The sequence below is a fragment of the Leptosomus discolor genome, chromosome 6 (genome assembly GCF_034619465.1).
Source record: "Leptosomus discolor isolate bLepDis1 chromosome 6, bLepDis1.hap2, whole genome shotgun sequence".
Taxonomy (NCBI): domain Eukaryota; kingdom Metazoa; phylum Chordata; class Aves; order Leptosomiformes; family Leptosomidae; genus Leptosomus; species Leptosomus discolor.
This window is the reverse complement of record NC_141396.1, coordinates 28162400-28188007: the sequence shown is the minus strand read 5'-3', so window position 1 is coordinate 28188007 and position 25608 is coordinate 28162400. Positions and strand designations below refer to the sequence as shown.

At 40.4% G+C, this 25608-nt stretch overlaps 1 protein-coding gene across 2 annotated transcripts; it reads right to left on the bottom strand.

The window, feature by feature from the left end:
• Nucleotides 1–366: 366 nt before the first annotated feature.
• On the bottom strand, nt 367–25572 carry ANXA11 (annexin A11). 2 transcript variants are annotated; one of them, XM_086466370.1, is made up of 15 exons: nt 25539–25572; nt 13898–13958; nt 12624–12736; nt 10914–11270; nt 9584–9671; nt 9096–9190; nt 8536–8649; nt 7291–7381; nt 7134–7213; nt 6878–6934; nt 5863–5956; nt 5004–5099; nt 2334–2392; nt 1624–1746; nt 367–1123 (listed from the first exon to the last, which is right to left on the bottom strand). In XM_086466370.1, the coding sequence occupies exons 2-15, from the start codon at nt 13947–13949 to the stop codon at nt 1064–1066; spliced, it is 1479 nt and encodes a 492-aa protein (XP_086322496.1). In that variant the 5' UTR covers nt 13950–13958; nt 25539–25572; the 3' UTR covers nt 367–1063. The 2 variants fall into 2 exon arrangements, with proteins under 2 accessions (XP_086322496.1, XP_086322497.1); XM_086466371.1 differs by lacking the exon at nt 25539–25572 and adding an exon at nt 15741–15778.
• Nucleotides 25573–25608: the final 36 nt, after the last annotated feature.

Sequence of the window (25608 nt, the reverse complement as noted above, 5' to 3'; positions counted from 1 at the left end):
ATTCTTTATTAACAAGCACTCTATTTTCACTGACCTAGCTCCAAACCTCTTCCCGCCCTTGTACTTTTATCTTCTTTACACGTTTGTATTTTGAGAATGAAAGCTGAAGAGATGTCATCCACGCTAGCAGAGAATAAAAATTCAGAGTTCCAAGAGTCAGAGAAATTACAGCATGCAAAACGAAAACACTGAGCAATAACTAGATTACATATATCATGTAAAATTGCTCATCAACCACATGCAAGTCCCAAACTCTTGTCAACACAACAGTTTTGAGTAATTCTGTGGATTCAAGCAGAGAACTTCTGTAGAAAAACTAAGTCATCGCTCGCACATAAATCAACATGAACAGCAACAAGCATAGTCTGCAAAGTTAGAAGAAACATAGCTTTAATTTCATAACTTCTTCTTACATACACATATTTAAGTCATGATCCAAAACCTTAAAATACTAACCACAGAATCTTTACTACCATCAACATTACTACTGCCTTGTGACAGTTGTCCTAGCAAGAACGAAATGTGGAACACATTTTCCTTAAAAACAATCAAGGAAAGAAAACAGAACTTGACAAAACTTCTTTAAAACAGCCTTAACCAGACACAAAAACTGAAGGCTGTTCTCTCCATACATCAGGGAGTAGGCTAGCATGAAACCAACTCCGCACACAATATATATAAAACTTGCATTAAAATGGCACATAATGTTTATACAAAATAAAACCTTAAATCATACAACTGTGATTTTTGTTCCATAAAACAAACATATTATTTCAACATAATGTAAGCAGAAAAGAAATAATGACCTGTCACTCATGGATTGCTGAGAGAACCATACAGAATCCTGAGCAGATGGAACCTAAGTTTGATATTTATATTTTTTTGGCATTTATTATCTACTATTTTTGCACTGAAGAGAAGATATATGCAATATTATCTTTTAAAATGTAATTGTTTCAGGAGAAACAGGTCATTAGATATTTACTTTTGGAGAAAGAAGATGCTTCAAAGAAAAAAACATGAAAATAGCAGCAGCTTTTTTAAGAAAAGCTCAATGCTCCATTTAGTCATTTCCACCACACAACTTGAGTAGGATTTTCCGGTAGTCTCCTGAAGTATCATCCTGGAAAGAAACACAGAAAAAGAAAAGACTTTTTGGTGCATGCTATTCTTCACTGTCTTTGCAGGACTCCTTCCAAACGCTACCAAGCTGCAGCCCCCCAGTGTCAAAAGCAGAAGCAATAAACAGGGGCTCTTTCAACATACACATGTGGTAGAGCCCCATTGTTACTCAGTTGGAGGACTAAGTGTTTTCTACAAGATCATATATAGAGATTGGGACAGAGATCAGACTTAAAACCAGGTCTCTGAAACTCCTCTGGACCAATTTCCCTTTCCTTCCTTCTCTGTTGGCTTCCTTCTCATCTCTAGCTCATCTAGATCTCATGCAGAAGCAAGTGTTGTCTGTTTTCTGGCATTTCAGCCACCACTCTCCTGACAAATGCAGCAAACCAAACACAGTCAGCTATGCTCAGTGCAGCTAATAGCTATTCAGTGTAAGGATCCATGTTCTACTAGAAGAAAGGATGTCACAGCAGGGAAGATAAAATCTCCAAGTCTTACAGTGATATCTGTATAGAGGGATCTGCCATACATCCGCTTGTATTCCGCACGTATGTCCAGCAGGTCAACCTCACTGCGGGATACCATGATTCGAATCAGAGTTCTGTCTTTTGTTCCCGCTCCCTGAAACAAACAGAACAACAATATAATGTGTTAATAATGTGTGGAAATGCTGGATGATATAGCACTAGTAAAAAAAACCCACAAAACCAAATCATCACCCCACAAACAGCCATTTACAACAAGCTTGAACTAAATTTGGTCTATTATGCTTTAATAAATTAAACTTACTGGTAGGACACTAACAGTCATTTCTCTGCACAAGAACAGTTAGGGGAAAAAAAAAAAAAAGGTGGGGTTTGTCAGAGGGACAAAGGGTCGGGAAAGTTTGGTGAGTTTAATGGCCTATTTATTTATTTCAGCTAGACTCCCCTATTTAAAATATATCAATTTCACTGAGTCTTCAGCATATTTGTGTTTTACCAAGTCAAGACTTTCTTTGTTTAAGGTATGGTTGTATGCGTCTCTGTTAAACAGAACAAATTAGCTAGATTTTTCCAGGCTTTCATAATAATGACTGAATTTTGTTAGTCATCTGTCCACTGAAAAACATAATACTTTCATCTGAACAATTCATTCCAATAAACTGCACAAGCATTTTTAAGAAAAACCACACTCCTAAGTTTACGTATCTTGTCACAGGCTCCTACCTTCATAGCTTTCTGTAATCTCTCTGCAAAAAAAGCTGGTGTGTTCTTGAGGCACTTAACTGCAAAAAGAAACAGTATAAGAGAAATCAAGTATTCCTCCTCAATCAGAAATCACAGTCATGTTTCGAGCTTACCCTAGATAGTCACATGCTTTAATTTTATATAAACATATATATAAAAAAACTTGATATGATGCAGCTTCCACTCCTTCAATTAGTCACTGAAATGATTTTAAATCAAAACAGTAGCTGCAATAAAGTTAAAGAACCTACCACATTTCATGGATCAAAGCAAACTTTTCCATCACTAGAAACCATCTAGTGTGAAGCAGCCATAATGAACCTTTAAAGTCCAATGACCAGATTCTTGCTTATGAAGGAAAAAGAGGGCAGAAGGCTTGGAGGAACACATAGTTAGTGGTGCTCATGTCTTTTTCCAAACTCAAGAATTTTTAGGCCATGCATCTGAAAGGTATGACAAATTTAAGTCCTACCCTATATAAGTTGGGAAGCTACCTATGACAGAAACCTTACCCTTATTTTCTAGATAGTTACATTTTTTTTTTTAGCCACAAAGTTCACCAGGACTCCTGAAAAATTCTTGACATGCTTATTTAGTAATGACTGGATCTTATATTTAATTAGCACAGCTAATTAGAAATCTGAAAGAGTAAAACCTAAATCACCTTAATCAGAATAATGAAAGAATCCTCCATCACTCATCAGAATTAAAATCTATATACTGACCTATGCTGGTTACAAGTAAACACTCATGCAATTTGTGGCAAACTACACAGAAAACAAACCACATTTGACATATTTTATGCATAAAAAGGTATCAAAAGCAGTCACGTAAGATCAATACAGAACAAAAGGGGTAAACCTAAATACATATTTCACAGCAACACACATTCTATATAGGAAAAAGTACTTTTCTGAATAGGAAAATGTAGATGAGAGATAGCAGTTCACCACGCACAATTGTCAATGACATGTATAATACAACTCAAAAACGAATGACAAATGAAATGCATGTTTCTTTATACTGTATTTAGCTAAAACAACACACTTGCACTTTAAGATGTTTGAAGATGTTATTGTAAGTTACCAGTTGTACAATCCAGAAAGCTTTAAAGAAAGCAAAATTAAATATTTTCAATTAGAAAAACTTTCTTTCCTGAAAATAAGGTTCACAGAACAAATGGTGTTAACATCATTGACTGATACAGATATAGATGTGTGTATATACATATATATGTAAATAAACCAAAACAAAATCTACTTAATAAAGGAGTTAATCAGCGAATAGTAATGACAATTCTTGCTCAAAAGGCTACTGACTTGTTTGCAAGCTACAGTCCCAATTATGAATCTCTGTCTACATAGAGACCTGTCCAGTGATTGCAAAGCTCCGTGAAGTCAAAGGACTTTCAAACTCTGACAGCACAGTTTCTTTACCAAGGTGATCTTTTTCTACAAACGCTGGGAAATACTTTTTTTCTATAAGTTTGGTTTTTTAACAATATTTTTTGAGGTGACAAATTCTGAATGCTGGACAGGTCTGCAAATGTATCTCACCAACACAACTGGACCCAGTTTGGGTCATTAAAAGGCCACTACAGTGACAGCTTGGCCAAGCAGAGTAAGAACAATAGTTACACTGTTCACATATGCACAAGATCGGAGTGAAAAAAAATGAGGCTTTTAAAATTGATTCCCATTTGGCAAGATTTTGTTAATAAACGCTTACGAAAAAAAAAAATCTGTTGCGGTTGAGCCAAATGTCCTCTCTCATCTTGTTTCCAAATGATGCAAAGTACATTTTCCCTATTTATTTCAGTAGGAGGTTTTTGGATTTTTTTTTTTGTTGTTGTTACATCACTTTTCTAGTCACTACCGTATTCAAAACCAAAGAACAGCAGCTCTAGGTACCACAGTAAATTCACAGTAATAAACAGGAAAAGAAATGGAGATGTAAAGAAGCAGTCTCATCTAAAGGACGAGAGACAGAAGACAAGAGAGATAAAGAATTCCTTAATTTTATCTAGAATAAAACATACCAAATAATGCTACTGTACAACAACTTGAGGGCTTGTCCCAACCTCATGGAAACTAATGACTACCTCCCAGGGGACAATAGTAGACTTGAAGTAAGACTCTTTACTCTTCAGAAGTAGTGGAGGCACTTCAAAACAAAGATTTAACAAAGCTGTAGCCACAGGAAATGTGGAAAAAATAACCCCTTTACAATCAAATTTAAGTTTCCTTTATACTAAAAAGAGGTAGAGGTAACTAATTAGAGGGTTAATGCCTATATTTTGCTTGATTTTCAAAGCTGTCCCAAATATTCCTTTCTCACTGACTCAGTGGTTGGTCTAAGCTCTCATCACTTCTTAAAACAATGCCAAGTACAGTTAATAATTCTCTCCCCACTTCAACATGTGAAATTTAAATTCTGCAGCTGCCTGAAGCAAAAGCTTCATCTGTCGTTTTGAGGTGAATTAAGTACCCTGCTTTACTAACCACAAGTGACTTCACAGAAAGGACAACATAAAAAGCAGAAAACTGGAATTATTACTAAGAAAAACATCCTTAGCCAGAGTCACAGATACCACCACCTCAGCCAGTTGTAGCAGAATACCAGGAATGAATTTGCTATGACGACACATACCTACTGCCAGCATGCCTTTTTCCAGGTCTCCAGACATTTCACGACATATACTTTTTTCAATGTCCCGGTTACACATCCTCTGGTACTCGCTGAAGACTGTTAATGGAAGAGAAAGATTTTGGGAGTCAGCCTCACGAAAACAGGTGTCACTGGTGCATGCTGGATGGCTTCATTTCAATCACGCTTCTCAACTTGATACTACAGCATACTTACACAAGTTTTAACGTCTCAAAGACTAATACTATGTTGTCAACCATACTGTTCCATTTACATGTCATGATGCTCCTTCTAGCTTGCCTATTTCTGTCTTTATTTTTAAAGGGCTAGACTAAGAAACCACCGTAAGGGAAACAGTGAAAATTCCTCTAGGAAAGCTTTAGGTATCAATAAAATTAAGAAAACATTCAGGTTATCACACATATGCACCCATCCCTTTCCTCTCCATGTAAGTACCTCAATATGTAGCACATTTCAAAAATTCTATGTAGTTACCAAGACATTTCCACCACTATAGACTGAAGTAACACCTAATCACTAGCAAGTAAAAGGGTAAGTGAAGGACTGCAAGTGTCTTGTGCACATACAAGCATGCAAAATTGAAACAGTTCTAGTTCTTAAATCTTTTAATCAGAGAAACATTTGAACAAATATGACCTCTACCTGCTCTGATATTTAAGAAAGATGATCTTACTGTGCAGCTCTTGTCTACCCTTTGCCTCAGCAGAATTCACTCTGCTTTACATTAAGGTATCATTACACTCATTTTACAAATAGGGGAAATTCAAGCGCAGAGCAGTGTTGTACATTTTTATCATTACATACAACTGTTTGTTACTGTTTATGTAGAGGATGCCATTACCTGCTCTGAGGTGGGCCCTGCTTCTTGCGCACAGAATGGCATTGAATTTGGATTCGTCAGTTCCTAGACGATTCTCTCCAGCTGCATACAGCTCCTAAACACAGAAGGGAATTCACATTTCATTACTCAGAAATGCAGTCAGGCTGAAAAGTTGAGTTACAGATCTGCTTCCTTACAGCTTCTTCTCCCTTTATACTTCTTAGTCTATGTACTGTTGGAAAACAGGAGTAATGAATAAATAGCAACTAGTTCTAACCTGCCTACAATATGCTAACTTGCAGTCTTCCTCACTCACTGATGCATAACTGCTCAAACACAAGAACTCCAGATTACTAAAGCGGGGCTGGGGGGAAATTGTTTAAAAAGTACCTCAAAACTGTTCTTCCTAACAGGGCTTATGTTTAGCTTTTTTTCTATGCCTCTAGGTATGTTCTGGGATGTTCTTGTCTTTTGGCTAAGGCATACTATGTAGAAACCTAATGGCATTACTATTTATACGACAGGAGCGTGCTGAAACGATTCAGGGTTTCCTTTTCGCTATGTGGCAAAAAGGAATGCACAAAAAAAAAGTAACAGGGCAAGAGTTACTGGGTCCATCTGCCTTCCTTGCTACAAAAACCCCAGAGTTCCTTAAGTAACAGGCAAAGGCTAATGCAAGTGTTATTTAGATTAAAACTTAATCCACACACGTATCACCTCAAACCTCTTTGGACCATTCCCTTAATAAGTAGCACAATGGAATCGCCCGACACCTGGAAAAGTTACAGAGCTGATAGAATGAGAGATAAAAAAACCCCTATGGACTCTGTTCCCAAGAGCTTCATCCCTGTAATGAAGCTACATGGCTCTAACACTCTATCAGGGCTTTTCATATCCCTTTCATCCACTGAAACATAAGCACTACATCAGCAGAAGTCACAAGGTGTGCAAAACTAAGAGTAAGCAGAAACCACACAGTCAAATTTCAGTGTATTGAGATGACTATACTTAAAAATGATGACGAATTTCTACTGACCTGCACATCTTTTTGGACAAGAGACATGTCAACAGTTGTACTTTCATCTCTGTTTCCCTGAAAGAATTTGAAGATACACAAGTGTTATGGGTGGGCTTTTTAAAAAAAACAAAATGAAACAACCAAAAACCAACAAACAAAAAACTCAAAAAACCCCCAACCAACCAACCAAAAAAACTCCACACAACAAAACCCAAATCTACAAATAGACACATGCACAAAAAGCCCAAGCTCCAAAATCCCAGCATACAAGTACCTGAGAAAGTGAAATTAAAAGCCTCTGAAAGTGTCCAGATGTGTCACTTTTTATTGCTTCCTCCAGAGTTTTCTTAAATTCTAGGAGAGAGACAGTCATGAATCATCATACACCATTGCTCAGTCCTTAAGGTCATATTGTCAGCGATAAATCTAACCTGCTTTGTAGACCCTGCTGAGTTCCTGAATATGCTCATTACTGCGAGAAGCTAAGATTTCAATGAGGCAATTTTCATCTGTGCCAACGCCCTAAAACAAAGCATAAGGAGAAAACACACTTTTCAGATTCTCATCTTACTTCTACAACCTAGTATAAAAGAAATGTAATAAAACTATACAACAAAATACAATCACAATACAATCTTGTTATAGAGAAATCCAAGCAAGTAGTTTAAATGCTACTTATAATACATATCTGTATCTTGGAAACATGTTAAAGACACAAACTGAACGGATAATTAAAATAATTATGAAAACAAAATTTCATTTTAAAATGTCATCCTTCACATCAGATTTTAGGCATTTTAAGAATCAATTTTTTCTATCATTAAAGATGAATTTATTAATTCTAATAGGTAACTTTCACTGACTAGTAGATAGCCACTGCAACTGCAATACAGCTACTATTATTTCATCCTCCTAGCTACTTTAAAACTGCAGACAAAGAACATGTAAATATACTTACTGACTCAGTAATGGAAGTACTTATTTCACCTTCAGTTAAACATTGTCTTGACTTACAAATGTTTGACCTGTTTTTATTTTAAAAACCTAAATGTTTATAAAATAGTCTGCTTTAAAGGGAAAGTACACAATATTTCCATAATATTTCAGAAAAAGTTCATCATGGGCTAGGAAAATACACTTTTACAGTAGGGCAAAAGATAAAAAGAAGGTATACACACTGCCCAAAATCTTTATGAACCTAGTTTTCTAAACTCTTCTTGAGCACTGAGTGTAAAGTCACTGGAAACTCTAAGTTGAGCAGTTTTATCATCAGCTCCATCACAGCTCAAAGCAAAAACCCAGAAACAAAGGCGTCCCACGCAGTAGCTGGCTTAGAAGAGAGCCGCCTCAGTGGCTCACTCAATACTATGCAATAAATGAACTGCAGAGACTGTTAGAACTCAGTTTCTACATTTTTTAATGTGTATGTATTTATTAATATATTTTTGTTACAACACAAACCTATTAAATAGTCTTTACCTTTAACCTATGGGAAAACCATTTGTCAATTTTACTATGATAAATCTCCAAGAAACAGGGTACAGATCAGTCAAATAGTGGGTTGAATATCTGGACAGAGAGGAGGGAATACAAGTTCAAGCTTTTAAATGACTACTAAAAATTTTATCAGCTCAAATATTTTCTCTATCTTCCAAATTTGTATCTCCTACACAAACCTTTATAGCTTCCTTGATTTCGTAAGCATCAAACATGACAGGCGTCTTCATCATTGCTAAGATTGTCCTCTCAAAGTTACCTGACAGCTCAGACTTGAGATCCTTGATCAAATCCTAATGAGAAGTAAAAACAAAGAAAAAAAATGCATAAACACAAAAACTGACAAACGTAAGCACCAAAATTGTGGATTTTAATTAGAATTCTTTATGCATAAGCATCAATAATATATCTCCAAAGTAAAGCTATTCCACTTAACAAGACTAAAACCAGCATAATGTAACACATACATCTAGGTAATTAAGGCCCAATTAAATCGACGGCACAGACCAAAGAGTCAAAGTATCCACCTAGCAGAAAAACTGCTTTATATGTTTCATCTGAAACACTGCATGAAAAAGTCAAGAGTGGGTAGAAGCAGAACCCTAAACAGGCTATGACTTATGAACCATCTTCCTCTTAAGCAACTTCCAATCTTTTTTCCCAAACACTGCATTCTGACTTCCAGTGAAGGAATGTAGGCTGTCATTTCTTCTTGATTCTGTTCTCATGATGTATTTACCTTTCCATAAGCTGTTTTGAAGGACAAGATGATCTGCTGCCGTTGCTTGTTTGAACGACTTCCAAGACAATCGATAACAGCCTGCTCGTCGGTTCCTGTAAATGCAGACACCACAGAATGAGCATGCACGTCATGTAAGGACTCAGTTTTCTGTTTCCATTTGAATCTCTCTCTCCTAAACCCAGCTGAAGGACAGGTATGCCTTTAACTCATCTACACTATCTCCTCCTGTGTACAACCACAGTACTTCAAGCTCTACTCCCAATCATAAACACAGTAAGAATACAAAAAAAAAAAAACCCAAGCCAAATAACAAACTCATCATGCTGTTTTTGCTTACATGAACTTCCAATAGTTCATCTGATAACCAAGGACCACCACATGTGAACTAGTCCACCCAGTACACATGTAACAATGGAAAAAGATCAGTGCTGAATTAAAACTGCAATTCTACTTTTAACTGAAGTATAAATCCACAGACTGCTCACCAAATCCCTTCATGGCCTTCCTTAAGACTTCTGCATCCTTCAGAGGGTCAAATCCCCGTGCATCGGTGATCGTGCCTCGGTTTCCATGCTAAACTCAGACCAAGTTGAGTTGCATATTAGTGTTAATCAGTAAAAGACTCTGTTTTACTACTTAGGAAAGACAACCACTGTTACTGACTTTGTTAGAGATGTAACAGAGAAAACCCAAAAAACCCCACCTTAAACAATTTGTTCATTTCTATACTCAAATTATGGGAAAATGCAAGGTCAAGAAGGTTCACTGATATTAAATCTGCTGTCCAATCAACTAAGGTTCGACGAACCCCTGATATCAAGACAGGCTGGGGAATGACAGAATTGAGAGCAGCCCTGCTGAGAAGGACTTGGGGGTGCTGGTGGATGAAAAGCTGGATGTAACCCACCAATGGGCACTTGCAGCCCAGAAAGCAAACTGCATCCTGGGCTGCATCAAAAGCAGCATGGCCAGCAGGTCAAGGGAGGTAATTCTCCCCCTCTACTCCGCCCTGGTGAGACCCTGCCTTCAGTGCTGCGTCTAGCTCTGGAGTCCTCAGCACAAGGGACATGGACCTTTTGGAGCGAGTCCAGAGGAGGGCCACAAAAATGATCAGGGGGCTGAAGCACCTCTTCTGTGAGGACAGGCTGAGAGAGTTGGGGTTGTTCAGCCTGGAGAAGAGAAGGCTCCAGGGAGACCTTAGAGCAGCCTTCCAGTACTTAAAGGGGGTCTACAAGAAAGACGGGGGCAATCTTTTTAGCAGGGCCTGTTGTGATAGGACATGCAGTAATGGTTTTAAACTAAAAGAGGGCAGATTTAGACTGGATATAAGGAAGGAATTTTTTACAATGAGGGTGGTGAAACACTGGAACAGGTTGCCCAGAGAGGTGGTAGAAGCACCATCCCTGCAAACATTCAAAGTCAGGTTGGACAGGGCTTTGAGCGACCTGATTTAGTTGAAGATGTCCCTGCTTATTGCAGGAGGGTTGGACTTGATGACTTTTAAAGGTCACTTCCAACTCAAACTATTCTATGATTCTATCAAACTGTATATACAACTGGCAATACTTTGTTAAGTTAGAAAGGCAAATTTCGTTAAATTTTAATTCATGTCAAATCCTTCTTGGATAACATGGTAAACCAGCATTTGTTTCAACTCATATGAGCCTATGAGCCTGCATCTCTCTCTTTAGTCAAACTTCTTTTCCTTAGTTTCTTTTCAGTTTTAGGGTTGGTTTACACTCACAGACACAAAGAAAACGTAGAGAAACATACACATGGTCGCATCTCAAAACAAAAAGTACTGAATGCTCTTACTGTTACAGGAGAAACCATAGGCCCTGTAGTTCCTGGGTAAGAGGGCATAGCAGGATTCATGCTTGGGCCTGAAGGATAATTTGGCATGGGATGCTGCCCTGGGTAAGTTGCTGGTGGTTGCCCTGGATAGCTCATAGGCTGCTGGCCTGGAAAAGCGCTGCCTGGATATCCCACGTAAGCTGGCATTCCTGATGGTGGATTTCCTCCAGGTGGAGGATACCCTCCATAAGAGGGCTGTTGTCCTGATGGAGGTTGCCCAAAGCCACCTGGAGGGACTGGGGGATAACACCCAGCTGTTGAAGGATATATGCCTTGTGGTACATTTGCCCCTCCAAAAGTCCCTGCCAGGTTGGATGCCTGCAATGACAGCCAATAAAGCACAAACAGTTGAGTTGCAATAACATGCTTAATACAACACAACCTCCCTCCCCACCAATACAGATAAGTAGTTCTGCATCCACAAAAGAACTTTGCAATAATCATGTCTTATTAGCAAGCAAGATGGAAAAAAACCTGTATTCAGTTGACTCTTGCTTTACTATAATCATCAGCTACCATACATCAACAAGCAGAACCAACAGACGCATACCTGCCACTGCAGCCAGCATTACACACTGCTCACATGGAAGAGTGCAAATAGCCACACAGCTCTTATTCCAAAATTTTACGCCAATTAATCCCAGCAACACAAAACTACAATCATCCCTTCTCCATCCATGGCTGCCTTACATGACCACAGCATCATCAGAGTACAGGGATTTACTCTGAGCAACCTCTGGCTGTTTTATGACGCACTAGATGCATTAGTATTTTAAAACTAGCAAGAGTTCACCTGGACTACATTTGGAAATACTGCCACAAAGATACTCCATTCCACGTGCAATATCATCTTCCCACGTGACACACTCAGACCCTCTTCCTCAGAGGAATCAGGAGAACTAACATTTGATGACTGTAGTGTTCTCAGAAGCTAGCTGCTGTGGTTTTTGCTATGTACACCTTAGCCAGTTTGTTGCTCATTTTGACTGCTGGCTGTCAAATCATTTAATTTAAGCATTGCCTTAGAAAAGCATCTACAATGCAAATGTCTTCCTACAAACTGTGCATTCGTTACACAGCATAATGGATTTCTGAAGACTAAGTAGTCAGAAGCATTACTCACTTCTACTCTACGTAAAAAAAAAAAAAGTCACATTGGAAACGTCTGAATTTTCATCAGTGTAAAAGATTTTTACTGCCATCTCTTAAACATCAGTGCTTGTAAGAGACAGCTGATCCCATATTATTTTCAGGGATGAGTCATTGATACCTCAAATTGCACAGCCTTGTTCCTTATTCAGACTGGCCAAAATCCATGTAACAGGCAAAATCTGAACTGTGTTTACCAACATGAATATATTAACAGTGGACACCTAGGGTTAATAGTCTGTTCCCCTATTTCTCTGCAGAGCAAAAGCCAAGTTATATTACTTTTATGTCCATGACTTTTGAAGTTAGGCTCTTAAATTAATGTTTAACTAGTGGTCTGCTTTCCTAAAATAAGGAATAGCTTGGAGTAATTATTTTCTTTGTTGATATTGAATGCTCAACACCTAAACAGACTAGACATAAAGGCACAGAACTCAAGTGATAACCTTCTCAGTGGCAATGGCAGAAACACAACTTTGCACTTAAGTCACAGTAAAACACACTAAATGAAAGCAAACTCACCATTCCAGCCATGTAGTTGGGATTGAACTGATTGGCATAGCCAGCCACATTTTCTAGCCCAATTGGAGGTGGATTTGAAGGTGGATAGGCAGCACCACCCCAAGGACTGCTACCTGAAATCAAACATAGCCGTGCTGAAACAAGAAACTACACCTTTTTAAGCTTATTCCTTACTACTCACATTTCTAATGTAACGTCTGTTCAACACCAGCAGTTTGGGAGAAGGAAAATCAACTGAATATGTGCAGGGTAGCAGTGACAGAAAGAGAAGCCTCACTGGATATTTCTAATCACGTTAGTTATTGTTGAATCTTTATGTTCTCATTTAAAACAACTGTAAACATATTTGAAGATCAACGCTCAGGAGTTAATACTGTAAACTAGAGAGTAGTTTCTCTTAAACTACAAAGTTGCCTGGGTATTCCAGTAGGAAGATATTAATAACTTTTAGGTTCCTAATTTGAGAGATGTCTACAGAGCACAACAGTACATTCACAGCTACTGAAGTCACAAAACTTAGCTGCACACAGCAGTGCAGTCTTGTCTGCACAGCAGTCTAACTAAGCCAGAATATTCTGCTGAGAAATAGGATTTATCCTCACAGCCTAGGTTGGCTTCTCACCACACACTGCTTCCCCTCCTCAAGTTAGCTTGCCTAACTCCACATTTCACCATACCCATACGACTCCAGTTCTCTCTTTCTACCAACAATACAACTGTAAAGTTCATTGCCAACAACTATAAAGTTCACCCTGATACCAAGCAGTAGTTACGTGATTCATCAGCTTTGCATTACTATAATTGATATCCTTCATAACAGCCCTCTCCCTTCCATATACAACCATCTGCCTAAGAACAGTGAATTAGGCATAATGTCATCATTAAAGCCCTGATTTTTTGTGGGATATGGTTTTAAATTGCATTGCTGATTTCTCCCCATACTCATTTTTCTCACCAGCTGCCTTCAAGACTCAGTACTGACAGGACACTGTTCCTTGACAGTTATTGATTTCGGTCAAATTACGACCATCTCCTAGTGCTATGTGCCTCGTTTGAGAGGAATGAAAATGGACCTTGTAGGAGCACATGGTAGAGCACACGTATTCTATAAATCAGAATACCCAGCCAAGATAAAATAGGGCTTAACAAGAGAGCAAGGAAAACTTCAGTGAGTCAAGAAAACCCTCCAGAGTTTTGTTCTTCGTCCATGCCACCTGCCACTCCAGACAGGACCACCACTGCCATTTAATATTTACTTCATGTAAACAACTTACCTGGGGCTGCTGGTGGATATCCACCCGCTGGGGGATGGCCAGGGAAACTCATTGCAACAGTCTGAAAAGTATGTGTGATACAGTTAACTTCTGTAATGCTTTGCTAATTACACCACATAACATTAACAGGCAACATGTTTGCAATAGTTATCAAAATTCAGACATAAACTGCACAAGATGCACACACTTTTCCCCGAGAAATCTCTTCCCATTTCCTTTTGCTGGACCAATAAACATGTTCAGATATCCAAGCTGTTGTAGAGTCACTCCTCAGACTATTTTTCTTATTTGTTTCAGTTACTACTTACTGCTTGCTTTGTCTATCATGTTGTTAAGGATGTATTTACTTGAAAATGCTTACTTTATTGCACTACTAAAGTCTCCTGAAGTTTGCAACCTATGCAAAATTATTAACCAGGAGTAGAAAATCATCTGACAAACAAACCACGTCTTCAAGTGAGTAATTGTATGAGAAGCGCTTGAAGGCATTTAAATGCAAACGTCTACAAAAGTGCAAGGACAGAGTACGAAGCAGAAGGGATACACTTCATGTTTACAGCACTGCCATAAAATATGGAGGGTTTACTGAAAGGATAAGATCACTAGAACAAATTTGATCTCTCAGTTGATAGCGCCTCAGCACAGAAGTGCACAAAGTCATTAGCTGTCTAAAACAGAAGTGGACGTCAAAAAGGAAGGGCAGCTAAATGAAGGACAACACAAGAATTATTCTCCAGAATACAGGAAGCCTTACTTTAAACAGAACAGCTAGCAGGAAGAATGGTAAAAGCAACTTAAGGACCTTGTTCCAGATAAAGACAACATCAACAATCAGTTTTAACTTTTTCAAGGTTATTTTTAGTGACAATTCCCCGTCTATTTTTAAACTGCTGTGCAAACAGTATCCTTTTCACTTCTTTCCCCTCTTTCGCCTAAAGCATTGCCTTTTGCATCCACCTTGTTTTGCTCTGTTTTGGATTTCAGCTGCGGAGTTTTCTTTTGGGTTTAGTTTGCAGGGGGTTGGGGGGTGCTGTTTTGGTAGGATTGTTTCCGTTTTGCATAATCATGTTAACTTCCCTTTCTGGTTTGCATGGCTCTTTTGCATAGCACTAGTGGAATGGAAAAACTTTTCTTTCTTTAAAGGAAAATACAATTAGGAAATCCTCTATTTAAAAAACGGTTTGACTTCATGCTAAGTGTACTCATTTAAACTTAAACAGAGAGAAAGGAACTCGCAGAAATTACAATGAACAGAGCAAACTAAAAGTTATAACCCTACCTTACTTCTACTCCATTGTGTAAAGTGTCTAACAGACTCAACAAATAAGTGAACGCAGTTTCTCAGCATGAGGAAAGGCCTCTTTACAGAGATGCCTTTAACTGGAAAAAAGCTATTTCTGCGCATGCTAATTTAAGTACTGCCCTTCCATTTGTGTGTTCATTCTCCATCCCCACCACGAACAGAAGTGCGAGGTGGGGTCAGCCAGGAGTATAACCATTACCCCACCATCACGCCCTTTTCCTCTTCCGATGGATGTAACAGGGTTAACAATTCACCCAGCTCCACACCTGTGGAAGCCAAGCATGATCCACAGCTGGGAAACCTGCTGACATTTTACAGAATCAGGCTTCAAATCAGCAAACTGTCAATCACAAATGACTGGGTTTAAACCTCAAGAAAGGCCCAGGGAAGTCAAAGCCACCCACAACCATCATGGCCCAATTCTGCATATTCGATCATAAGAACAGACTATAGATTGGCTAATATGACACTGTTCATAACCAGATTATATCTGAAGGGCAAAAGCTCACAGAAATTTTCACATCGTTATCAGGCGCTTACATGAGATACTCTCCATAACACGGTAAATGTTTATCCCACATTCCCTTCAGCCTTGGTTTCCAATAGGATCTTTCACTGCAGTGCTGTCTAGGAGGTTTGGAACAGCTTAAATATCAAGGCCGCTACAGCTGAAAAGACAACAACCTTTTCATTATACAAGCGCTTCTCCATGACTAAGCTCTATGTAATTTTTCATTTCGTGTGCAAACACAGTGCATAAGACCTACAGCACCAACTCCGGCACATAATTACTGTGCGACATACACGATGGAGCACCAACTCTACACACAGCAGTCATCAGGGAGATGAAGTTTATTTTTCCAGGTGTGCCCAACGCACATCCTACATTAAGATTCGGTTTCTATTTGTATCCCTTCTTGGAAAAAGGTCTCTCACGGTCTGCAGTTCAGCAAAATAATGGATTTTTGCTTTTGAATATTCACTGATGATAAATAAAGAGCATAAAGGTATGGCAGCAGCCACATGGGGTCTTTTTCAATGCTCTAGAGAGACAACGTTCCAGCCTGAACATCTTGAAAACACCACCGCACTGCACAGCAACTTTCTAGAACTTATTAAAGCTGAACACTTTAACGAAGCAGATGCAAGTTCAGGTTATGAAACACACCCAAAGGGCTCTCGCAAGATGTCGGTATCCCAAGGGAATCACAACTGCTGGAGGCAATGCCTGCTATCACCCACACAAGGGCTGCTAAGTCCCCAGGCTTACGAGGCCAAAAAGCAAAACCTCAACCTTTCCGACGAGAGCTGAAAGCAACACCCGAGCTCTCCTCCTCTGCTGAAGAAGAGCGGGCAGCCTCCTCCCTCCGCTTGCTCCGGCTGCGGCCCGCGCCCCCCGGCTGCTGCGGGGCGGGGCCTGGCCCCCGCCACACGCTGCGGCCGGGCGGGGCGGGGCAGGGCGGGGCAGCGCGCGGCACGCTGCCTGCGCCGCTCCCTGCCCGCCCCGCCCCGCCGCCTGTGCAGGGAGGCGGAGAGAGGCCGGGCCGGGGCGGGGGGCAGGAACTGGGAGAAGGCAGCCTGCCGCTCCGGAGCCTCGCTGCATCAGTGGCCGGCGTTATGTAACACAGCGCGGCCGTGCCACTAGAATTAAAAAGAACAATTATTACTCGAGTCGCTCAGAAACACCCAAACAAAAACCCCACAACCTAGGTTGTTCTTAGCACGCGCGGTGCTTATCAGTCAACGTGTACGTTTTTATATACAAATTACTACAGTAGTGAAACCAATTATTTCTTCATGAGCAACTGTAATTTTTATTTATTCATTTTCAGCTTCATGTGTAAATAGAATAATGACAGAATACTAAAAAAAAAAAATTATAAAATGCCTTTTCAATAAAGCTTTAGGTACAAATTTAAGGCAAAAAAGGCTTGGTTTGGGTTTTTTGTGGTAGAGGGTGGGGGGCAATGGGATAGGCTCTGTTTTCCTTGCAGGGTTATTTGTTTGCTTTTAGTCCTATGCAGAACGTTCCTTTTAAATTGGAAAAAAAAAAAATTAAAAAGCCTTTTGGCAATTAAAGCTGAAATTGACAAACAACAGCTAACTTCATCAGCACCCTGAAAAAAAGTTACTATATATAAATATATATATAAACAAACGTTCCACTTGCTTTTGAACGCTGCATTTATCCAGGACTTTTCCAAGGGGAATTTTTCCCACACTGCTTTAATTCCAGGCAAACTAGATCTACAAACACACCTCTGCTCTGCCCTGGTGAGACCGCCTCTGGAATATTGTGTCCAGTTCTGGGCCCCTCAGTTCAAGGACAGGGAACTGCTTGAAAGAGTCCAGTGCAGAGCCACAAAGATGATTCAGGGGGTGGAACATCTCCCTTATGCTGAAAGGCTAAGGGAGCTTGGTCTCTTTAGCTTGGAGAAGGGGAGACTGAGAGGTGACCTCGTTAATGTTTATAAATATGTGAAGGGCGAGTGTCAGGAGGATGGAGCTAGGCTCTTCTCGGTGATGGCCAATGATAGGACAAGGGGCAATGGGTGCAAGGTGGAGTACAGGAGATTCCACATTAACATAAGGAAAAACATTTTCACTGTGAGGGTGACAGAGCACTGGAACAGGCTGCCCAGAGAGGTTGTGGAGTCTCCTTCTCAGGAGACATTCAAAACCTGCCTGGACACGTTCCTGTGTGATCTACTCTAGGTGGCCCTGCTCTGTCAGGGGGGTTGGACTAGATGATCTTTCGAGGTCCCTTCCAACCCCTACCATTCTGTGATTCTATGATTCTCACGTTCAAAAACTTCCCTGATCACCACCTTTTCCATACTTCACAGAGGCTCTGTTAGCCATTTCTCTAACTTAGCAATTATTTACCCCTCTAAGCTAACTTCACTAGCCATTCCCAAAACCTTGTCTCCATCTCATCTTCTAAGCCCATCTTCCCAAATTCCTTCTGCTACATCCACAGCACATTACTAAGATTGTTAAGAGACGAGCGGTGCTTGCCTGCTGACAGTAAAGTGGTGACATAGCCCAGGGAACAGGAGACGCAGATGTACACCCTGCTGTACAAATACTGTGTGGGAGGATACAGGAACAGCAAGGTCTGTGTTTGCTCAGCCATAAAAGCAGCAGCGCGTAAGAGGAAGAAAAAAATCTGAACAACCAAACCACACACGGAAAGAGGGAGTGCCTTCGCAAAAATACAGAACAAATACTGTTAAGGTCCTCTCCCTGTTCCCATGTTCACCCTGGAGGTCCACCTCAAAACTCTAAATAAAGCTCTGAGGTTTTACTCCCACAGCAGACATCACTATCTCACTTCACATGGCAAGTCATGAACTGCTCAGGCTCTTGAGCATTTTCCTGCTGCTTTGGCAAAGCTAAAAGGGAACAGAACTGTTCATAAGAGACTAAATCTGTGATCTGTTTTCAATGGGAATCTTGAAAATACACTCCTATAAGCCACAGCACAGCAGAAGAGGACTAGAACTGGAGATATTTATAACAAAAACACCAATTACACAACAATGGCAGAAGTAGAGGGTAAAGTTTTAAGAAACTTAAAGTTAAGAAAACTTCCATTTCAAGGTGCAATAGAAATAACCTCAGCTACTTCGTTCACACCCGTTCCTGGAATTTATTTAGTGGTTGCTGTTCAGGCTCCAGCTATGCCAAGGTCCAATAACTTGAGGGCAAAAAAGGATGAAAAGACTACGACCTGTATTTGTTCAAAATAATTAGTCTAATTAAGCCTATTTCCCAGGGAACACCAAGTAAAGTTAAACCTTTGGCCTTTACTCCTCTTCCAGGTTAATTACCAGGATGCAGTACAAAAAGCTGCCTAAAGCTGTAAATTACAGAACCTGCTCTGAGTCTGATCCCTGATTGTGAAATCAGCAGAACAGAATTTATCACCTTACAATACGCTGTAGATTTCCATCAGCGCTGAACTGAGGCATCCATCACCGTGCTTTTGCAAGACAAGGACAAGGCACACTCAGCATCACGCCAGCTAACTGCTATTTTACCAGCCAGAGCAAGATTCATCTTTGGCTTACTCACTGCAGCATAGAAGTTGTTCTCTCCTGTACCAGGTGTAGTATTTTTCGTCCTGACAGATAAAAGCACCCTATATTTGGTTTTCCATTAAGTCTTCTGTGGACGTAACTCCCTCTCTAGCCTTCCTTTCACTACGAAGAAACTAATTTAGTAGAATGGGTTCCCCTTCCAACAGGGCTTAATGTAGCCAAGTTCATGCCAGCCAAACTTGGGAAACGTCTTCTACACAGAACTCATAGTTCACTTTTAGGAACCTTTACTGATCTGCATCCAAAAATGTGTATTTAAAGAGTACTAACACATCATCCATTTCTAACAAAAAGATGTTTCCTCAAAGAAAACCCCAAACAACTCACAGCTCTCAATAGATGGCAAAAGAGAAACAAATTCAAGTAAGGGAGCTTTTCAAAATTATCCATTTGAACTGCTTGTTCATGTTACGAGTCAGGAGCACTGCTAGTTTTGATGTTCCTTCTAATTCAATATCATCATCATCATCTGATTATTATTATGACAGAAATACTTTATTGGAAGATAATTCAGCATTTTTTGACCTGCTGGGGTAAGCAGGAGGCAGGGGAACACCAGAAAGGTAGCACTGACAAACCTTAGTCAAAATAAGGCAGAGCAGAAGAGAGATGCTATATCCAACAAAGAACAGCTGAATGGGAAGAGAGACCCATAAGCCACAACTGAGCTGTAAAAATGTTAAATAAGAACATACATGTAACCAATAATTTTCAGTGACAGAAGCATAAAACATGACATTACAACTGTACCACTGCAGGAGATGCTAACATGAGGTGGTTGCATCATGGACTCTAGAAAAAAGTGCAAATATTTGCACTGCAATTTTCAAACCTCTAGCAATGAGAAGTTAAATTTTAAAACCACTGCTCACAATTCAAATTACATGTAAGATTAGCCCGCTTCAGGTAGCGTTTAACAGTATAAAATATTTGAAGAGTATTTGAACAGCATTAGAAACACTCCACGCAACAGAGAAATGTATGAGAATGTATGACCAAATTAAGATTCTCTAAGGTAATGAAACAACTGTTTTGATGGTACCTGCACCAGTACAAACTTTGTATTTCATAAAATAACTTAGGTTAGAATGGACCTTTGAGATCATTTAGCCCACAAGGAATTTCCCAGATGACTCGCTCTGACCTACAACTAGTACCTTTTATTGCTTGCTTTTATTGGCTACTGAGAAAATAATAAAAAAAAAAACCACACAACAAAAAAGGACACCACATTCAACTAAGACCTCAGAAACCTGCAAAGGTTTCTGATGCAACAGGCATCTCAGCCACTTCATGACAAAGTTCCTTAAATGCCTAGTAACGATAACCAGCGTCTGCAATGCCACAGGAGCAGAGACCAAAAGCTCCGATAACCAGCCCCCTTGTCTCCTTCATGAGACAGGCTCGACCCAGCCTGAGCACACTCTCTTCTCACTGGTACATCTCCTTAACAACTTAAGACCCACATTCTTCACAGGGGGTTAAAATTTGAAAGGGCAAGTAGACCAACCTCATATTCTAGCTGCCAGCAGAACCGGATCTGCCATAAATGGCAACGTAATACCATTCACCAGCGCTAAACCACAGAGATGGCAAGTGACTGAAGAGAAAGAAACATACTTCTGTGCTCTGTTTTATGGACCTTTGTCTTAGGGGTCCAAACAGCAGGCAATAGGGGAGTTGGAAAAACGTAGTATAACGTTACTGCTCAGTGGCAGCATTTCATCGTTGTGAAGATCCTGCTTATGTAGCTAAACATTTACCGCCTCAGCATGTGGTTTCATTCATCTGTGACTTTTCTGGGAAGATCACAGAACTCTTTGGGTTTAAAGATCAGTCCCTACATATATACTGAAGGCAACAAAACCCAAAGAACTTAATTGAGCTGCACGGACTCTAGAGATCCATGTGTAGCAAAAACATGAGTTAATTCCAGGTCAGCTTCACTTTAGCTTCCTACTCTGCCCTGATACAAGTGTTTCCTTTTGTAGCACACTCTTGCAATGTTCTCTTTGGAATATTTACAATACAGACTGTCAAAACATATACGACAACACAAGCAAGAAATTATACCAAAATAGGTTCATGAGATGTTTGAAGAAACAATAAAAAGAGGTTGTTCTAGTTCAAACTCGTAACTTGTCATATAACATAATTTGTTGCAAAAAACAGTCATGCTATAAATAGTCTGAATTATGTTCTCAACTGACTAATAACTCAGGGATTTATACTCATCTATTTTAAGTTCCATCATGCAAGAACAAATTTTTACATCATCGGTGCAAGTCAGACTAGGTAAATACCAACTACTACATTTCACAAAGCACTCTCTGTGGAAAATCCTACAGAACCAAAGCAACAGCGTAACAGTTGCTAGAAAAATACCCAATTGTTGATTTCACACCACCAATTTTTAATTAGCTGCTGTGCCCAAGCCTGAAGCGCAGAGCCAGGAAGCGGCTTTGCTGCAAATGCAGAGGCCTCCAGCGCTCCCCAGCCCTGTGAGACAACAGGAGCAAAAGGATGACGGAAGTTTTCTGTGAGGTCCTCTGCCAGTACTTCCTACATTTACACTGTTCGGGCTGCAGAAGCCGCCAAATAATACCAAGCTGTTTAAGAGACAACTCCACAAAGGCACACTTACATGACCTGCATAGGACCTTAGTTGAAAGCTGTATGGACATAGCCTATGCTGCGCACAAAACCTCTGTGCTCTGCACCAGGCTGACAGCCTTGGGACTCCCCAGCTGAAAAAAAGGTAAATATGACTGTGCAAGTACATTAACTTCTTCTTAAAGATGATGGCTTTCACGCTTTCTAGACAGTGAATGAAGGGCTTACACACACAGCTGTCCAGCAACACTAGGAAGATTATTACTCATCAGTGAGCAAATGGGTCTTTAATGTGGGATTAATTTGGTTGACAGTTCTTAAGCCTGCCAGAAGCTGGGATCCAAAAGCCTGAATTGGAGGCCCACCTCTCCTAATGATGAAATGAATACTAATCAAGGGCTCCAAAGAAGGAAGGAAACAGTGAAGTCCAGCGCTCCCACATGACAACAGCTGAGCTAAAGCTACAACAGAGTGACCTATTGGTGACAATTTCCCAATGCTCTCAAAAAACCACCCCCCATGCTTTACAGTAAAAAAAAAAAAAAAAAAAGATAAATTTTCAGTATCTTCTCAAACAGAGAACACATAAAGAAAAAAAAGGAAGCAATGTCTAGGAAGGACTTCTTTCCATTTCTTTATTTATCCTAGAAAAGAATATTGCTGCCAATCGGACAGCACAGTGACGCTCTGCACCGTACAGGGAACAGCCAGCGGGACTGTGTGGAGCTGTGTTTGTTCTAAAAAAAATGGAAATAAACACACGAAGCCTATTCAGTCTGAGTTCCTACAATCTAATGATTAGCACTGGTCCACACTCAGCATCTGTGACAGCTGAATAGTATGGATACAATTTCACACATACACACAAAAAACAGCTGCCGAGCGTAGGCAGGATTGGCTGCCTGGTCATCGCAAGCACGTAAGAAAATTGTCTCTTAGAAGGACACCAGGAACTCTCCACTCTGACCTCTAACTGACTCCAGGCTCGCCCAGCCAGGATCTAACCTCCTATCAAGACTGTGTAGCAAGCTCTGATAAAATCTGGAACAAACATGAAACAACAATAGAAGTAATACACTGTAAATATTCACTGCTGCCCTTTGGCTTACTTATCCACCATTTGCGGTACTGCATTACATTCTTCCCAAGCTGGGGAACTGCCTGAAGGAAATTCAGTATTTATATCAAACACATCTGCTTTCAAATAAACTGGCAACAGCAAAAGCAAAGGGACCACCTCAGCTTCACTGTATGACAACAATTCCAGTTTCAAGCAGGTGAAAGTGCTCACAGAAGATAAATACGCAGCCTTTTTCTTTTTTTTTTTTTTAAAAAAAAGGCTTTTGCGACCTTCTTCAAAAGCAACCCAAAACAAAAGTCACTACATACAGCTGACAAGTCTCTTTTCGTATTTCCAACCGTTTCTATAATACAATTTAAAAATATATCCAATAAGAAATATATGTTACAAGGTAGCAGACATAAACGTATGAAATAAACAAAAGAAAATAACATCAGTGTCGTTACTAAGTTGTATACTTAATTCAGGGGAAGCCTTTAACTGCAATTTGAAGCTGACAGAGAAGCTTCTATAGATGATTACACAGAGCCTTGGCTAAAAATAAATGAAACTTTTGATTTGTTCAAAAGCCCTGCTATTTCTGTAGCCACCATTAAACAATCTGCTCTTTTTGATTAGATCTCTGCTTTAACTATAGCTTCCCTTTTTTTATCCTTAGATGGCTGTAACAGAACTAATACAGGCTCTAGCTTAGCTCTCGTTAACGCAATGTTACTGAACAGGCCCTCTGGATGATCCATCGTCTGAAACGTGCTAGAGGTCTGGGAAACAGCATCTCCTGTAGCATTCAAACCACACAAACTTCTTGGCTTGACTTTCTGTAGTAAATTGGATTACATATTTTAAGTTGTTGTCTAATGCTACAGTCTTCAAAATGTTTTTTCTTTAATATACTGTACTGACTACATAAATACATCTGTGAAATATCTCCATCCCATTGTGGTTTTGTTACATCTTTTAGTGACTTTTGACATTTCACAGAATTTCCAGCCTGATAACTCAAAACTTTCATGGACTTTAGAGAACAAGCTGAAGAAGTGACATAGCATATGAATGGGATGACTGCTCCAGAAATTTTAAGTCCAGATTTACAGAGATGTTTTGGTTCCTAACCTCACACTGAGGTCAGGCAAGAGAAATGTACATAAATATCATTGTTGACATAGACATAAAATCATTAGGCCCTTCAGAATCTTCTGAATCGTTATTATATATGGTACACCATATTACATATGGTGCTTTGGGGGAGGGAAGAAGTCACAAGAGTAGTTAGAGGCATTTTTAGGAAGAAAATATTCAACAGAAATGCAGTGGGAACCAGGCCACAGGCAAAGCTGGAAGCAATGCCCACTGCAAGTTTTCTGCTACATCAATGGGAGGAGTGGTCCACATGACTCTTACAGCAGCTCGAAAAACAGGAAATTATAGATATAGCCAAGCTGTGGGGAAACTGTTCATGCACTTAAGCTTTACAGCAGCCACACACAAGCATTGGTTTTGTACCATTTCTGACGTCACTGTGCGTGCTCCAGCAGAGCACCCACTTACTCAACTGAAAATACTGTGTTCTGAGGGGTGTCAGGGAACGAACCCCCCACCTCCTACAGCAGCCAGGCTTTTATTAGATGCATAAAAGCGTACTAATCAGCTCCTTCATCAAAACACATTGCACCAGCACTTTTCTTTTCCCTTTTCTCTCCACACCTTCACCTCAGTCTTTCTGCCTCAATGCACCTGTCCCCGTTTTCGGCTGAGCTGCTTTCCATGCTTCTGTCACTCCCTTCAGGTTTCTTTCTCATTTGCTCCTCCTTATCAGGAAGAGGCTTCCAGGAACTACCATTAGTCTGATAAACAAGGAAAAAATATCCCAAGAAGATACTCCCCATTGCTCACTCAGCCTCTCTTCTCCAGGAACAAGACAGCAACAAGGAGGAACTCTGCTTTTAGGAATATTGAGATGTTTATGCTGTTTTCTGTCATACACATGGCTAAGGTACAGCAAGAGTTTAAAGAGTTTTGGTTTTAAGACACTTTAAGTACACGTTGAGTAAGTAAAAGTGAAACACGTTACAAGCAGTTTGTAGAAAGGGACGTTTGATAACAAAAAGCATTATGTAACGGCTCTGACAAGACCACCATCTTAGGCTTCTTTCTCTTGCTAACCATACACATCAAAATTAAAAGTTCAAGATAAACTAAGGATACAGGCAAAACATCTGCCAGAGCAAAACAGGTATTGTCCTCTGAAACCACCTCTTTTGCCTAAAAAACAAGAACAGCTTTCTACGAACCAAGAAGCTGCAGCGGGCCCCGACCTCCCCCTACACCAGCCACCGCGGCGACGTCACCCCGGGTCGCTGCCCGTCGCCCCGAGGGCGCCACGGCTCCCGCCGCCCCGTCCCGGCAAACACAGGCTCCCCGCCACCCCGAGGACACCAGCCCGACCCGCGGGGGCTGTGGGCCGCTCGTCCCGACCCCGCGGCACACGCCGGCACTCGCCCCTCTGCCCCCGGCCCGGCCCGCCGCGGGGGTCGCTCCTACCGCGGTTCCTCGGGAGCTGCTGAGGCCGCAGGCCCTCCTGACGGCTCGGTGGCGCTGCAAGGCGGTGGCG